The sequence below is a fragment of the Pteropus medius genome, unplaced genomic scaffold (assembly GCF_902729225.1).
Source record: "Pteropus medius unplaced genomic scaffold, Ma_sr-lr_union100, whole genome shotgun sequence".
NCBI lineage: Eukaryota > Metazoa > Chordata > Mammalia > Chiroptera > Pteropodidae > Pteropus > Pteropus medius.
This window is the reverse complement of record NW_024349799.1, coordinates 6,154,499-6,169,655: the sequence shown is the minus strand read 5'-3', so window position 1 is coordinate 6,169,655 and position 15,157 is coordinate 6,154,499. Positions and strand designations below refer to the sequence as shown.

The window sequence follows — 15,157 nt, the reverse complement described above, 5'->3', positions numbered from 1 at the left end:
GAGGTCGGGCGTCTGTCTGCAGGTCCGCCGCCTGTGTCTGTCAGTCCGCCCCGCTGCCGGCCGGACTCCCTTCTTGGGGGGACCTGGCCGCGTCCTGGACTATCTGCCTGTTGGTGCAACCCCCGGGCAGGGCTCACTCTGCCTTTCGACCCTCCTCCATTTGGCTCCCTCCGGGCTACTCTGGGACCGGCGGGGGAGGGGACCCCGGCGGCAGCGGAGCGAGCGCGGGCCAAGTGTCCCGCTCCGACGACCCTGAGAGGCCGGGTGCCAAAGCCTGGGACTCGGCGGGAAGAGCGGCCCCGGCCAGCCGGGTGTGTTCGGGCGCCGCCGCGGAGCTCGGAGGCCGTGGGGACATCACCAAGAGGGTCACTGTGATAACTTGATGATGACAATAAAAGGAATTCCTGTGCGGGTCCGCGTGCAGTGTGCGCCAGTGCGCGCGTCCGGCCGAGGCGATGTGCGCCCTTCCCCGGCTCTGCCAGTGCGGCTATGCCCGGCCACCAGGAGTGTTTATGTCTGTATACGAGTGGGTCATCTACCCTGGCAGGTCAGTTTATGTGTCCTCTGCCGGCCCATCTATAGGTTTGGCTCCGAAGGAGGGGATTTCAGCCACTGAGTACGTTTTTAAAAATTTATCAACGGTACAGAATAATTTCGTGAAACGAAGTCTTGAGGCAGGGGCTCCCGGGACTGGCAGTGTCCTGCACAGGTCCTTAGATTGCGTTCTCTTTTCTGAGGGTCCCGCGTGAAGCCGCGGGCCAGGCCAACACAAATCCGCCTCCCTCCCATCCCTAGACCATCGAGAACATCAAGGTGGGCCTGCATGAGAAGGAGCTCTGGAAGAAGTTCCACGAGGCGGGCACGGAGATGATCATCACCAAGGCGGGCAGGTCAGCGTGGGGAGATTTACTTAGGGGATGACAGGTGGGAGCAATGGGGATCACCAGGGGCTCCCTTAGCAGTCCTCTCGGTCTGCAGCCTGGGGGGCTACTGGAGTTCCCTCCACCACTCTGGCCTTAGCCCCGGCTTGGGCTTCCGACTAGATTGCCCGAAGCCGAAGCCGGATGCGGGCTACTTTGAAGAGAGAGCCCTGGACGGAAGGGGAGAGGGACAGCACTATGTAAATAACATGCAAATAATGATCCCTGCTCAGGCACTTTTGGCTCCCGGGGGGACTGCTTCGACCTCCATGGGGACATACAGGGTTTCTCAGGATTGCATTGATTGGGGACCAGTTTCCCCTCAACAGATGGAGAAAGGTGACGGGACCCTGTTTTCCTGTTTCCATAACTTTTGGGGGGCAGCGTGAACCCCACGTCTCTCATCCCACGGGGTGGGGTGTTTATTCCTGTTGCCAGCCCCCTCCTCCGCCAAGGGCCCTGTGTTTGTTGTTCCGGGAGCAGCTCTGGGGTGGCTGCCAGAGAGGGATGATTTATAAAGTGGAAACATCTTTAAAATGCGCTGGTGTCTGTGGGAGAGAACCGGGGAGGAGAGTGTGAGAGGAGGAAGATGCAGACGGGCAAGAGGGAGAGACTCTTGCTGGGGCGTTGGTCTGGGGTGGGGCGGTGGTAGTCTGGGGTGGGGCAGCAATGGCAGGAGAGTGGTTATCAGGTGAAGGGAGATTGTTGCAGAGAAGCTGGAAAGTTCAGATTCAGAAACCCCCTCACCTAACTGCTTTGCCTCCTCCACATACTCACACTTGATTTTGATCCCTAAGGGACAAGTTAGGTGTGAAACTGCCCCTTTGCCTGAACTGTGGGGTCATAACTATTTTTTTTGTGAGGAATAAGATGGTGAAACATCAGGGGCCAGGGATCTGGAGTCAGACAGCAGGGGCTTCAGTTCCAGCTCAGCTACTTCCATCTGTGCAACCCTCAGGCAAGGTACTTCAGGTTCTCTGCCCCATCCTCATCTCTATCTGTAAAATAATAGATCCTTCTTCATACAGCTGTATATGAAGCACTTAGCACAGCTCCTGGTACATGTAAGCACATAATAAATGCTAACTATAATAATGTAATAAATGCTAATAATATTAATCATAGAGAAATGTCTGGCATCCACTCAGCATTTTTTCTTCTACTTTTAGAGGACTATGTTGCACTGCTTCGGGCATGGTGGGCTTTTCAAAGGGAACAAAAAACTGGTGGTTTGCTGTATGCAGTATAGGGGTGCTGTGGTCTTTCCTGTCTGCTCACTGGCAGCCCTCGCAAGGTTTCCTTTGTTTTGTGGGGGTTGGGGTCTGAGTACTTGTCTGCCTTCAAGCCTAAGTCTGAGAGATGACAAGGCCACTCAGGGTCTCTATCCGGCAAGGGAGCAGGGAGAAGTCAGGGTCTGAGTTTGCTGCATTTTGAGGATGAGGAAGGAGGATACATTATGGAAGCCTGGTAGAGGTTGCCACATGAAATAGTCACTGAGGACAGTGCGGGACCAAGTTTCACAAGCCCTGCCTCTTCCTAGCCCAGTGTACTTGGGCAAAGCCCTGAACTTCCTGTGGCTTAGTGGTATTAGGTAAAACAGAGATGGTGACTGTAGGTGACCTGCCATCCTTTCTTTTTAGGTTATTCAAACCAGGGATCATATGAGGGATCATGATAAATTGTTGAGGGGATTTCAGGTGTGAATGTGGGTGGATGGAGAAAGATCCAGAACTTGCATTTTTAGGCAGCAGAAATAACCTTGTCTCTTAAAAATAGATGGTCATTGTGTTCTTTGGGCTTGCCTGGCCTCTGCCATTTTAAACAAAAGGCATTTGCGATTCTCCTCAGTGGGGTTTCCTGCATCTGCTTGGGTCCTTCTCCCTTCCCCCAACACACACACACACACACACACACACACACACACACACACACACAATCTCAATAATAATACTTCCTTCCAGAGGTGACTGACTTCAGGCAGACATTTGTGCCTGATCCTAGTGGAGTCTTAGAGATGGGCCTCAGGGGATGATGATAATAATTTTTAAATGGCTGTGATTGTATTAGCCAATTGCGGAGTCATCACAGTCTTTCATTTCTCTGGCAGAAAGTTCTCCTTATATCAGGTCTAGTCCTTAAGAAAGTCACTGGCCTCATCTCTCCTCTCCCACCATTCTCACAGACCCCCTTTCCTCCTGCATAGCTGCCCACTGACTTCATAAGCCACTTTCACTACTCTGATCCCTATGTCCCGCCTCTCCCCTCATTGTCTTCCTCCCATGGGCAGCATGGTTTGCTTGGGTTTATCACTCTTCAACCTCTTGTCCAGCACCTCTCTTTGTTCTCGTCTTTGTGGTCTCTACCAGCACCCTTCTTGGGATGCTTCCATTTCTCAGCAGTTGGCCTGGACCCTTCTCCTGAACCTCGACTCACAGATTCCTAGACTTTTAGAGCTGGAGGAGAACCAAGAGAACATAAACTCGACCCCAAAGGAGTGAAAGCACTTGGCTCTTGTAGATAGAAGCAGGGTTAGGAAGCTGCCAGGTCAACAGAAGCCAAGCAGATGATACTCTATTCCCAGAACAAAACCTTAACTTTGAGAAATTGATTGCTTATTTAAGGCGCCCCAGTTCAGTGATTTAAATGGAGTCGTTGCTCTGCCCTAGAGACCCTGGCTGGTTAAGGGCAGGATAATTGCTGTCCGGTTGAAGGGAGGGCTGGTCCTAGAGAAAGATGGCTAGAATGTTCTCAAGCCAGTTTGAGTCTTTGGGTCACAAGCTTCTTGCCTTAAGCCCTTGAAGGTCCGAAGGCAGAAGGAGAGAACAGTCCTCTTCATGGGATAATGACTTTGAATGCTCAAACAACTTGATCTGGTGAATAAAATGCCAACCACATTGTGAGACATCGAATCCTTAACGTTCGGGAACCCCTGTTGTCAGGTGTACAATGTGGCCAGACCCCTCCAGACCCAATCTCTGTCCCTCTTAGGCCCCCAAGCCCAGAGGGTTTATGTCACTGACTGCAGAGAACAGCCTCCTCTCTCTGCCTCCTCACATCCCTGCCAGGCTTGATACATGTGAGAAACTGCATTTTCTCCCAAACACAGATAAAAGTGAGCTCCACAAAAATTTAAATATAAACCTCCCCAAAATGAAAATTTCCTAACCGTCTGACTGCTCTACTCCTAGGTCATGGTTGTGCCACCAGATAAATCTCCACTATCAGCCTTCATAGCCTGTTGAGTTCAATGTTGCTTGTGTTAGTGACAGTGAATTTGCGTTTGAAAAATGAACTACTGATGAGAACTCCTGTTGAACCTGTATTGTTTGTTATTCTGAGGCAAGGATTTGGCCCGGCTTAATCCGGGGCTTCAAAGCCAATTGCCCTCACTCTGTATACAGAGCGTCAGAGCCCAGTGGCGTGGGTGATAAGAGAAGTAAGGGTTGAAGACACTGGGAAAGTGGGTTGGGGAGAGAGTGCTTTGATCTCTTTCTAAAGTATTTTCTGAAAGCAAAAGTCTATCAGAAGGAAATGTCTTAAGAAAAAAATTCTAAGAGAAGCAACTGACTTTCTAAAACAGTATCCATTCCACACACCCTCACTCCTGCCCCCCCACCTCAGAGAAAATATTTCTTAAAAATGCTTTGAGCGAATTAGGAAACTCTGTGAGAGTGTGTGTGTGCGTGTGTGTGTGTGTGTGTGTGTGTGTGTGTACAACATGGAAATAAATTACATAGCTTCGTATTGCTCTCAGAAATCATTTGGCTACAAGAGATTTGGTCTCAGTATGGGCAGCACCGTCACCCCACCCCCAACAAACTCCTCCAAACTCAGCCTTGGTTGCTGGGCCCTGGCCTCTTCCCAACATATCTAGAATTCTTCCTCAAGACCCCCAGGCACTGGGGATAGAAAGATGGGTGGGGTTTTCTGTGCACCCTCTACCTTTTGCCTGCAGCCTATTCCTTTCAGACTCTGGGCTCCACAGTCTGTGTGTGTGTGTGTGTGTGTGTGTGTGTGTGTGTTGTGTGTTTGTGTGTGTTATTTTTATATGTATCCACACATATCACAATTTTAATGTCAGTTTTATTGAAGTGGAACATTCCTGCATAAGAGTGAACAATTCTTAATTGTACAGCTCAGTAGACTTTCAGAAGTGAACACACCCATGTGACCACCACCCAGATTAAGAAACAGAACATTACAGGCCCCCAGAATCCCTCTCGTGTGTGCCCTCCCCGTCACCGCCACACCCCACTGGGAACTCCTTTCCAGACTTCTCACCCCCTCAATTTGGTTTTACGCCTACTTTTAAGGGAAGGCATATGTAGCTGATCTTTGGGTGCCCCCACCCACCCACCCAGGAAGTCGGAGCTGCTGTGGGTTTGGAGTTTGGGGGCCCAGCTAGGCAGAGAGAATCTGATGGGTCCCCTGGATCCGCTATTCCCTGCCCCCCTTGCGGGATTGGGGGTGGGGGTGGCGCGAGTAGGTCACCGCCTTGAATTGGCGGCTCTCTGAGCCCAGCTGTAACTTGCACGTCCCCTCTCAGCAGCGAGTTTGCATTTACGGATTTGTTGCCAAAATCAGATTGCCCCAAAAGCCTTGCTCCGTGCCCCGCAAGCCTCATACACCGAGAAACGTCCAAGGAAGCTTATCTTAGCAGTTCATTCTAAAACCATTTCCGAGTATGAACTAGATAATGGCTCCAGCCCCGCACCCTTTCAGAGCCTGTTTCATGATCAGAGGAGAAGCCCCGGGCTTTCATCTCCTCCCGGGCCGGCGGGGCAGGCGGCTTGTTTATTCCCCCTGGCGGAGCCGTTTCCGCGTGCCGGGGAGCGCCCCTTCTGCCTGGGGGTCCAGGAGCCCGAGAGGGGTGGGGAACTCGGAGAGCGCGCCAGGGGCGCAGAGACCAGGCTCGCCGGGCGCGTGGAATGAGGAGAGGATGCGGAGAGGGTGGGGAAGGGACTGGCGGGGCGCGGGGAGAGGGTGGGGAGGGGGCCGGGGCCGCAGCGTGTCTGGGACAGGCGAGCCAGGGCTTTACAGCCAGGCTGGTGGCAGGGCTGAGTGGGGTACAGCCTGCTCAGTCATTACCTCCCTTTCTGGCCCGCCCTCGCCCTCGCCCTCCCCCTCCCACTGAGGTGTTCATTTCCTCCATAGGTGTTGGTTTTCAGGTACATTTTCTGTCTTAAATCACAGAAACCATTTACATCTCATGCCATCACTTCGTCTGTTTCGGCAGAGAGGATCTTTACAGTGAGGGTGAGCCTGGAGGAAGTCCCAGCCCCCAAACTTAGCCTGGCCTCTGTGGCTTGAGTCATGCCCACCTGGCCAACCTTCCCCAGGTCCAGCCTCTGGGCTCCTAGCCATGTCTGGAACCAGGGGCAATGCCCTCAGCTTGGACAGGAGCTTATGGGGTGTTTGGAATATGTCCTTCCCCTTCCGCTCAGCCTTTTCCCCACGCTAGGCAGTCTTTCATCCTTCTGCAGCCCCCTAGGTGAGGAAACGATTGTGCCTAGGGTCCCCAAAGAATATGTTCACCAGAAGCAGTCACCAAACTGGACCCTGACAGAGACAAAGATGCGTTTCCGTGAAGATAGTGGAGCTCACTGAGGCTCAGCCTTTTCTTGAAGACTTCTGAACTCCCCATTCAGACCAAATATCTCAACCTCCCTCCCTGCATCTGAGGGCCGCTGCCATAGGAAGAGGGAATGGATGAGCAGGGAGGTAGAGGCTGAGACATACCTTCCAACCCTGCCCCAACTCCAGCAGAACCTCCCTGGAGCTGTTATCAGTCAGGAATCTGGTCTACAGTCTGCTTCTAGGAGAAGCCAAACTCGGCGACTTAGGGGCTGAGCACAGGCTCCTTACGGGCTTTCTAAAAGGCACTTAGTCAATGTCAGCCTGGCCTCCTGAGCTGCTGGGATGAAGTGCATAGTGGGGGGTGGGAGAAGGGGAAGGACAGGGCCCCTTACCTCTTCTCAGCCTAGGTTATGGAGACTGTCCAAGCAGCAGTGAGCCCTATTTTTCCAGCCCGCTTTGTGGACACTGGCCTGGGGGAAAGCCATGTCTGCTCTCTTCTGTTGCCACCTGAGATAATTACAGGAGAAGCAGGTGTAAGTGCTGGGCACTGGTACCCAGCACGGCCAGGGCTGCACCATTTTGTGGCTATTTCTGTAGCAGTTACAAAATGGTGGCCGGGAAGGGACAGGATTCTTGGCCTTTCCCCAGGGAGGGGGGAGGTGAGGCAGCTGCTGCCTTCCCTCCCTTCCGCTTAGGCCCACCAGGGGAGAGGCTGGGCCAGGAAAGAGGGTGGTGCAGGCTCCAGCTGTGCCCCCAGGCCAGGCAGGGGGGCTGGTAAGAAGGAGGCAGGATTGGGTTCCTGAGCCCTCTCACTTCCCCCATTCCTGGAGAGGGGGTGGGGTAGACATTTGAAAATGCTTTCAATTGACATCTGAGACAAATTCTTCCACACGGTTTATAAGTCCCTAGACTTGCAGCTAGAACTTCCCTCCTCCCTCCAGGCATGCACACATGCACACATGCGCACTCCACCGTGCTCTCAATCACATGCGCTTGTGCCTACGCATGGTCACACACCTCCCGCATCCCTGGCCCCGTGCCGTGCTCTCAGCAGCCAAGGGAGAGGGCGCACAGACTCGAGCTGGGCTGGGGCTGGGGCGGAACCCTCCACCTCAGTGTCCTGGCCTGGGCTTGCCGTAGGGTCTGACAGCTTGTGGAAGCCTTGATCCCTTCTGGAAGCCCTGCCCTGTTCAGGTAAGCTGGTTACCCCTGTTGACAAAATGGGAGACTCCGATCACCGGTTTCAGGTGTCTGGGACAGCTTCTCCTGAGGGCCCCTGTACCGTCTTTCAGCTTAGTGAGAGGCAGAGGGCCACCTGATGGCTTTCCCAGGGTGGACTGGTTGGGCTCTCTCCCAGCTCAGGGGATTTGGTTCTGGATGCCCTTAGTGTCTTCAGTTAGGTTTGTATCCTGCCCCTCTCAGGAAATACCTTTGTGAGAGATCATCTAGGAAGGGATGGGGGTGTCTGAGGACAATAGTGGAGAAGTTCTTTCTGCCTCCTCTGGGGAGGTCCAGTGTCAGATCTGGTGACCAGGGGAGGGAGCTGAGCTGCTGCGCATATGTGTACATGCCGTTGTATGTGTGTATGTGCTGAGGGGCCTGGGGAAGCCCTTCTCCAGAATGTTCTCTGAGTGAGCCTCAGAATCCTGGACAGTCTCATCATGGGCTGCAGGAACTAGAAAACTTTCTGTCTTTTGGTGAATCCATTTTCATAGAGGAAGGTCATCCTACTGGTTTGTGGAGAAAGGAGTGCAGTAAGGGTCAGTGGTAATAGTCATAAATGGACTCATTTAATCCACACAGCAACCTATGAGAGATAAATAGTAATATCCACATTTTAGAGGTAAGGAAACCAAGTCACAGAGAGAGCCAACGAGTTGCCCAAGACCTCTCTCAGCTTGTCAGAACCACGGCAGGGTGGTCCTAGAATCCATGTTCTTCTCTACAAGGCTCCCGGACTTACTTCTGATACCCCGTTAGTGTGGGCAGGCCCTCACAAGGTGTTCAAAGGGATAAACACCTCTGCTAAATACACCGAAGGAATCCCAGACCTAGCAGCACTCTCCTGTTTTCCTGTGAGTTGGTTTGAGGCCTAAGGGTTTTCACAGAGACATGACCCAGAAAAGACATCTCATTGATCATTGACAGGAACTTCCAGGTCTTCTGTTCTGGCCCTCTGTAATGGCACCCCAGAACTTTAGATTGGCAAGGAAGGGAGGGGCGGGGTGGAATTAAGGCAGACATGATGGTGTCAAAATCCTCTCTCATGATCTCCACCAGGGTCTCTATGCTTTAGCTGCTCACAAGCACTTGGCCTAAATCTTAGGGGATTGTGGGGGAGAGGGAATGAATTTTGGAAACTGTGTAAACCCTCTTTCTAGATACAGACTCACAGCTGCAGGGGCACAGAGAGAGCGGCGAGCGTAGCCCTCTCCTTGTATAGGGGGCGGCTGAGGCCAGAGAGGAAAGTGACTTTCACAAGGTCCCACGGCTCTGACCAGAGCCAAGACCTCTTGCTACAGGGGCAGCACCTCTTAAGTCCTTGTGTCCCCTCGCCCACTCTGTGCCATCTCTTCTGGTGCTCTGTTCATGCCTCCACCTCACCCCTTGGCCTCCCCCAGGAGGATGTTCCCCAGCTACAAGGTAAAAGTCACAGGCATGAACCCCAAGACCAAGTACATCCTGCTGATTGACATCGTCCCTGCGGATGACCACCGCTACAAGTTCTGTGACAACAAATGGTAAGAACCCGGCACCTTCACATCGCCTGCCTTTCCCCTACTGCTCTTTGTACTCTCCACACCCATCGCCACCTGATGTTTGGTCCAGGGACTCACCCGTTAGTCCAAGTGATTGTCCAGATCTGCAGCTGCGGGAACCCGGGGCCTGCAGAGGCTGCAGTGCGGGCAAATATCTGCACACCTGCTGCAGGTGGGGCTGAGGCTGAAACCGAGCTGCAATGTTTAGGAGTTTGGTGAATTTCAAGGGTCTGTGTTCTCCCCATAGCCACAGACAAACAGAATTGATGACTATTCTGTGGGGTGACAGATGAATACCAGCCCTGGGTGGATTCAGGCTTTGGCAGTGCTGCTGGGGGGCGGGGTGGGAGGAAGACTTGGGCGGGTCCATCTACCTCTCTCTCTCCTGTTTCTCCACTCGCTCCCTCTTTGTCTGGCTGCAGAGCCCTCTCTCTTACATTGTGTGTCTAGTTGTGTGTCTACCATTCAGAGGGAGTGGGCTGCTGCCTCGTGGTTGGGTCATGGGATCCTTTGGCAAGGGACAGGGGGAAACAGGAGGCTTGAAGGGCAAAACCAAACTGGGTCCGGTAAATAAACACTGGGCTCCTTTTCCTGAGGCCACCTCCTTAGTTCTCTATCTGCTCCCAGAGCCCAGGACAGCGCTCAAGGAGGGATTGAATGAATCAGCAGCCCCAGGAGGTGGGCACCGAGGTTGGTGGGCTTGCAGAGACTGGACTGAGGAGGCAGGATTCGGTGGCCAGTTCCTGCCAAGGGCCGTGTTTCTATTTTATCTCTCTCTGGGCTGCATTAGCCCTCGGAGCAGGCTCCAGCTGAGAGGACAGCTACCAGTTAATTTCTTGGGGGGCAAGTATGGTTTTGAGGGCAAGAAATTTGAAAGTCGTCTAGGTCTTCTGAGAAGCTTCCTCCAAATAATGTAATTTATAATATTTTTAAATTGTAAATAAAACACACACAGAGGTGGTGCCTAAGTCTTCTTGAAAGATATTTGTGGTCAACCCCACTCTTTTAAGTCAATAATCACACTTCTCTGTGGTCTCCCATCTTCCTTTACTCTCTCTTCTGTCCCTCATCGCCATCCTCAAAGTCCGAAATTGTCAGTGCAATAGGACCAACAGCAGATTTTTTTCCTTAGGTGAATAGGGATTTGCTCTCAGAGGGGATAGGGAATCTGGGCTTCCCCAGGCCCCAGGGTTATCAACTGCTATGGCTCAATCTGCTCTGTTGGCAGGATGGTGGCAGGGAAGGCTGAGCCCGCCATGCCAGGAAGGCTCTATGTCCACCCGGATTCTCCTGCCACTGGGGCCCACTGGATGCGGCAGCTGGTCTCCTTCCAGAAGCTGAAGTTGACAAACAACCACCTGGACCCCTTTGGCCATGTAAGAAAGGGACTGCCTGGCCTCAGGGCAAGTCCTGGGGCAGCATTCCTGGCGGTTGGGTGGGGTAAGGATATGGAGAATCCACTCCCGGGATCCAGCTCCAGGCTTTGGCACTTGCCAGGTCCCTTTGTGGAAGGAGCACAGGGTCTGAGTCCCTCCGCTGTGCTTCAGTTCCCTAGCACTTACTGGCTGGGGAACTTTGGGCAAATTTCTTAGCTTTTTGAAGACTTAGTTTCCTTTTCTAGAAAATGGAGGTGACCATAGGTACCTTTCATAATTTGGGAATTAAATGAGAGAATACTGACGAAGCACTTGGCACACAGGAGGCTCCACATAGACAGCAACTATGACATCAGTGACGGTGATGGTGGGTCACATCTCTCAGTTTTGGTTTCCCCAAATTTGGCTTTGCCGGAGTATAAGACAAGTAAACTTTCTTAAGACAGACTCATGATGAGTTCCGAAGCCTCTTTTTGGCATGTCCACCTGCCTGGCCTGGCAGCCGCCTACCCTCTGGAAGGAGAAGTCTTGCTCTGGCTCCTGTGTCAGCTTCTTCCTGGCCTTGCCTGGGACCTGGCTCTCACAAGAGAGATTCTGAAGCTCCGAGGATGTTGCTACTGACGCCCCATCCAGGCTGCTGAAGCTTATTCTTTCCCCATCTGGCCCTGGCAGGCCTACAAAACACTTTTTATGTGGAAATCTTTAGCTCAAGTGTGTGGGGCTAACTGAAGTCTAGGGACCTGGTGTTATCTGCCAAGGCACAGGACCTGCCCCTCTAGGCTGGCTACCCTGGAAGCGTGGGGTAGGGGTGGGGTGTGTGGGTGCAGTAGAGGCTCCTAGATGCAGTTCCGGGGCTGCACACATAGCACTCAGGGCGTGGACGGTGGTGGGGGAAGGAAGGGTGGGGAATGTGCAGGTATGTGCCTCTTCTATGCCTCAGTTTTATTTCTGGGGATCTGCATGCAAATATGAATTCTGTGAATCATAGTTCCTCATGGAAAATATCAACAATGCTTCATTTCTGATTGACTGGTATATAACTAGCAAGCAGCTCTTAGTTCTAATTTTCTCAGAGTCTGTTCAGGTCTCTTCTGAGACATTGGTGATCTGTAAACAAGCAGTAACTGGGAGAATGCTAATTAACATAATTAACTCCTGACTTATCTGTTTTGCAAGCAGCACAGGTTTTCCCATGTAGGGCCGGCAGATGCTGTGCAGGTGTACACAGTGGCATGTACTTGTGCAGCCCCAACCTGTCATGGGGGCAGAGACAAGCCACCAAATCAACGGGGAGGGTCAACCAAGCCCCCACCTCCCAGAGCACAGGGCCTTTTAACTGAGGGAAGAGGACCCTCCCAAGTCTTCTTGGGCACTATCCTGGCCAAGACTTTTGTTCTCCTCGGCTTTCTCCGCTTGGCCAGGCTATGGCACCAACCTCAGAAGGTTAGTGAGGGCTTCTGTGGTGTGAAGCGGGAAACCTAGCTGACAGGCACATCTCTGCCCACAACTGCACACACACACAGAGCCCATGGAACAGACCCCTGCGGTGAGCACAGTGGCCAGAAGTACCCAGGAATCAAAGCTCTGGTGAGAATGTTGGATGCATAGCTTGCCATCATGGTTCCCAGCTGCAGGGTTGCCTCAGAGGACTCTCGCATCTCCCTGACCCTCTGCAAAAGGTGGCAGGGGAAGGAGTCAAGTGGCTGAAAAGATAAATTTTTTTAGGAGTGAGAGAGAAACCTAGCACTGGTAGCCCAAGAGAACAGTTGGTTCTCCCACCCTATCTTGCCTTTTTGGTAGCTGTACTGGGGTCCATACAGGGTTTGTCTGGGCCAGTGGGGCTGTTTGATGGGCTCATGATTGGGGGTGCCCCTGGCTACACTTGCCATGCCTGCCTGGGGTTCACCTCTCCTTGGCAATAGGGATAGTACTCATAATAACTCCCCTTTCTCTTGGGATGCAAAGCAGAGCATCTTCCTTCTCTCCATCCTCACACTTACCCAGCACGTGCAGTTTATTGGTTATAAACTGTGAGGCGGCAGGGCCTCAGGGAGACGAGTTGATTGTCCCAGGAGCTGGGGGACATGCGTGTTTGGTCCTATGCCTTCAAATTTCGATTCCAGCACTCTTGGTTTCTCTACCTGTCTCTGTAGCCAGGGCCTGTCATATCTTCAGCTATTTGGAGCATCACTAGAGAGGGAGTAGCCTTTGACCATGCAGGTGAGGGGTGTGGAGGGTGAGCTAACTTTGAAGACATATCAAGGCAAAGTGGCCCATGTGGACCTTGGCTCTCTGCTCCTTGGCCTGTGCCCACAGGAGTGGTGAGCTCTCCATGTCACCCTTCTTGGCTCCTCAGGGCAGGATCCTGGGAAAGTGCCATCTCATACTGTGATCTTGCCCCAAACATCTCTTCCTTCTGCATAACTCACCTTCACATTTTCAATTTTCTCCAAGAGCTTCCAAACCTCAAATAACTTTCTCCAGCTAAATGGACTTTGGACTTTTCCCTTGGGTCTCGCAGTATCTCGGGGACTTTAGCAGCTGCCTCCCATTTGCAGCCTGCTCCTAGGAGAAGGGTCTAGGGTTCAGGTGAGCGCTTGGGCCCAGCAGCTTGTCCCACATGGCAGGCAGGGGCCCTGGAACAGGGACCCCTGAGACCACATGGCCACATGTCTCAAAAAGACAGGGCTGGTTTCTGACTAGAAAATTCTATGGATGTTTTTGCTGTGAGTCCAAGAAAGATCTCTGTTCTTGAGGGGTAGCAGGTTGACGGTGTGACCCCTGGGTTCTGGGAGTAAGTGCAAGGCCAACGGACGAGCAGGCAGCAGGGGCAGGAAGGGTCAGGGGCTAGCACAGGAGTAAGCGGTCTCCTTCCAGCCCTGATTCTCTCCACCCCTATGATTCTGCTGGCTGCGGAGGCTGTGGGAGGCTGTGGGCCCATCTTCCCCTCCTGCTTTCCACCCTCCACCTGCACCCAGCAGCCATGTGGTGGAATGAGGAAACGCTTCAGGAAGCTCTGGAGGTCCTCACTGGGGTGGGCCTGCGCTCTGCAGCAGGCTGCGGAGATGGCTGGCACGTAGGTCACACTTTACTTGTGTCGCAGGATTGCTGAGGATAAGGGTCCGTTTATGATTTCTGACATGTGTGAGTCAGAAGGCTGAGTCCGTCTTACAGCCACCCCACTACCTGCCCCCGCCCCAAGCCTCTTCACCTGGTTAGTTGCCCCTGAGCCTTGCGACCCATGCTCAAATGCCACTTCTTCAGGATGACATTTCAGGGGCCCCATCACAGGCTGTCAGAGCTTCATACACCTTTCCGTTCTAGTATTTACCACAGTTACAATTTTTTACGTATTTGTCAAATTTGTTTTGAATAGGAAATACATTCACCTGGTTTAAAAATAAACCAATGAATAAATAAAAATGTCTACAATGAGATGTCGCCCTCCATGGGTTCCCTGTCCACCTAGTTTCTTCCAATCTCGGCCACAGGTAACCAATGTTACTAATTCTTTTCAGCATATACAAGCTGAATACAGAATCTCAAATCCCTTCTTTTAGACACAAAGGTAGCATACTATAAACACTTTTTGCACTTTGCTTTGTCAACCCAGTATGCCATGGCAGTCATTCCATTGATATAGAATGGCCACATTCCTTTTTACACAGCTGCATGGACTTTCATGGCATGATCGTTCCATAAATTATGTAATCAGTCCTTATTTAAGGCATTAGATGTTTTCCTAGATTTTGCTCCTTTGATTAGGCTTGTGCATGTGTCATTTTATACCTATGCCAAGTAGATCTGCACAGCGAATTGCCTGTTCAGAGGGCATTTGGATTTGTCATTTGCAATTCTGCCCTCCACTGAAATTACACTGATGTGTATTCCCACTATTGCTGTAGCCTCACTGACACGGTGGGAGAGAAAGTTCTGTATTTTTGCCAGTCTGATGAGTGACATGTAGATATCAATTTTAGTTTTGATTTGTATTTCCTTGATTATGAGTGAGGTTTAAGCATCTTTTCTATATATATTTTCTCTCTCTGTGAACTGCTGTCCTTATTCTTTGCCCACTTTTCTCTCAGATTTTTGATCACTTATCAATTCTAGGAGCTTTTATAAATTAGGAAGGTTTAGGTCCGATCTGTGATGAGTCGCTCACATTTTCCTATTTTGTCACTTGTCTTTGGATTTTGCCTGGAGTGGTGTTCCTACACAGAAAGTTTCGATTGAATGTATTGTTCTTTTCTTTACAGATTCTGCATTTCGAGTAATTGAAAGCCTTTATCCACTCCTTACTTACAAGGGAATTTTCTTCTGTTTTCTTTTTAGTATTTCATGAATTTATTTTTACATTTAAACCATTGATTCTTTTGGAATTTATTCTGGCGTTTGATATGAGGTGTGAAGCCAGCTTTTTTAGTTTTTACTAGAGAGCTATCCAGTTGTCCCAACACCAATAATTGACTAGTCCTCTTTCCTCCCTGGTTTAGGGTGCCTTATTTCTGTGTACTAAATCCCC

The 15,157-nt window shown here is 51.5% G+C and overlaps 1 protein-coding gene across 7 annotated transcripts in view; it reads left to right on the top strand.

Moving 5' to 3' along the window:
- The window catches only part of TBX4 (T-box transcription factor 4), a 32,500-nt gene that overhangs the window by 4,937 nt on the left and 12,406 nt on the right, over positions 1–15,157 (top strand). For 6 of the 7 annotated variants that reach the window (XM_039885839.1, XM_039885837.1, XM_039885838.1 and 3 more), the window contains exons 3-5: positions 796–890; positions 9,119–9,238; positions 10,485–10,632. In XM_039885839.1, the coding sequence (XP_039741773.1) occupies positions 796–890; positions 9,119–9,238; positions 10,485–10,632 (363 nt within the window). Of the gene's footprint in view, positions 1–43; positions 548–795; positions 891–9,118; positions 9,239–10,484; positions 10,633–15,157 lie in introns of those variants that run through there. The other variant, XM_039885840.1, reaches the window with a different exon arrangement.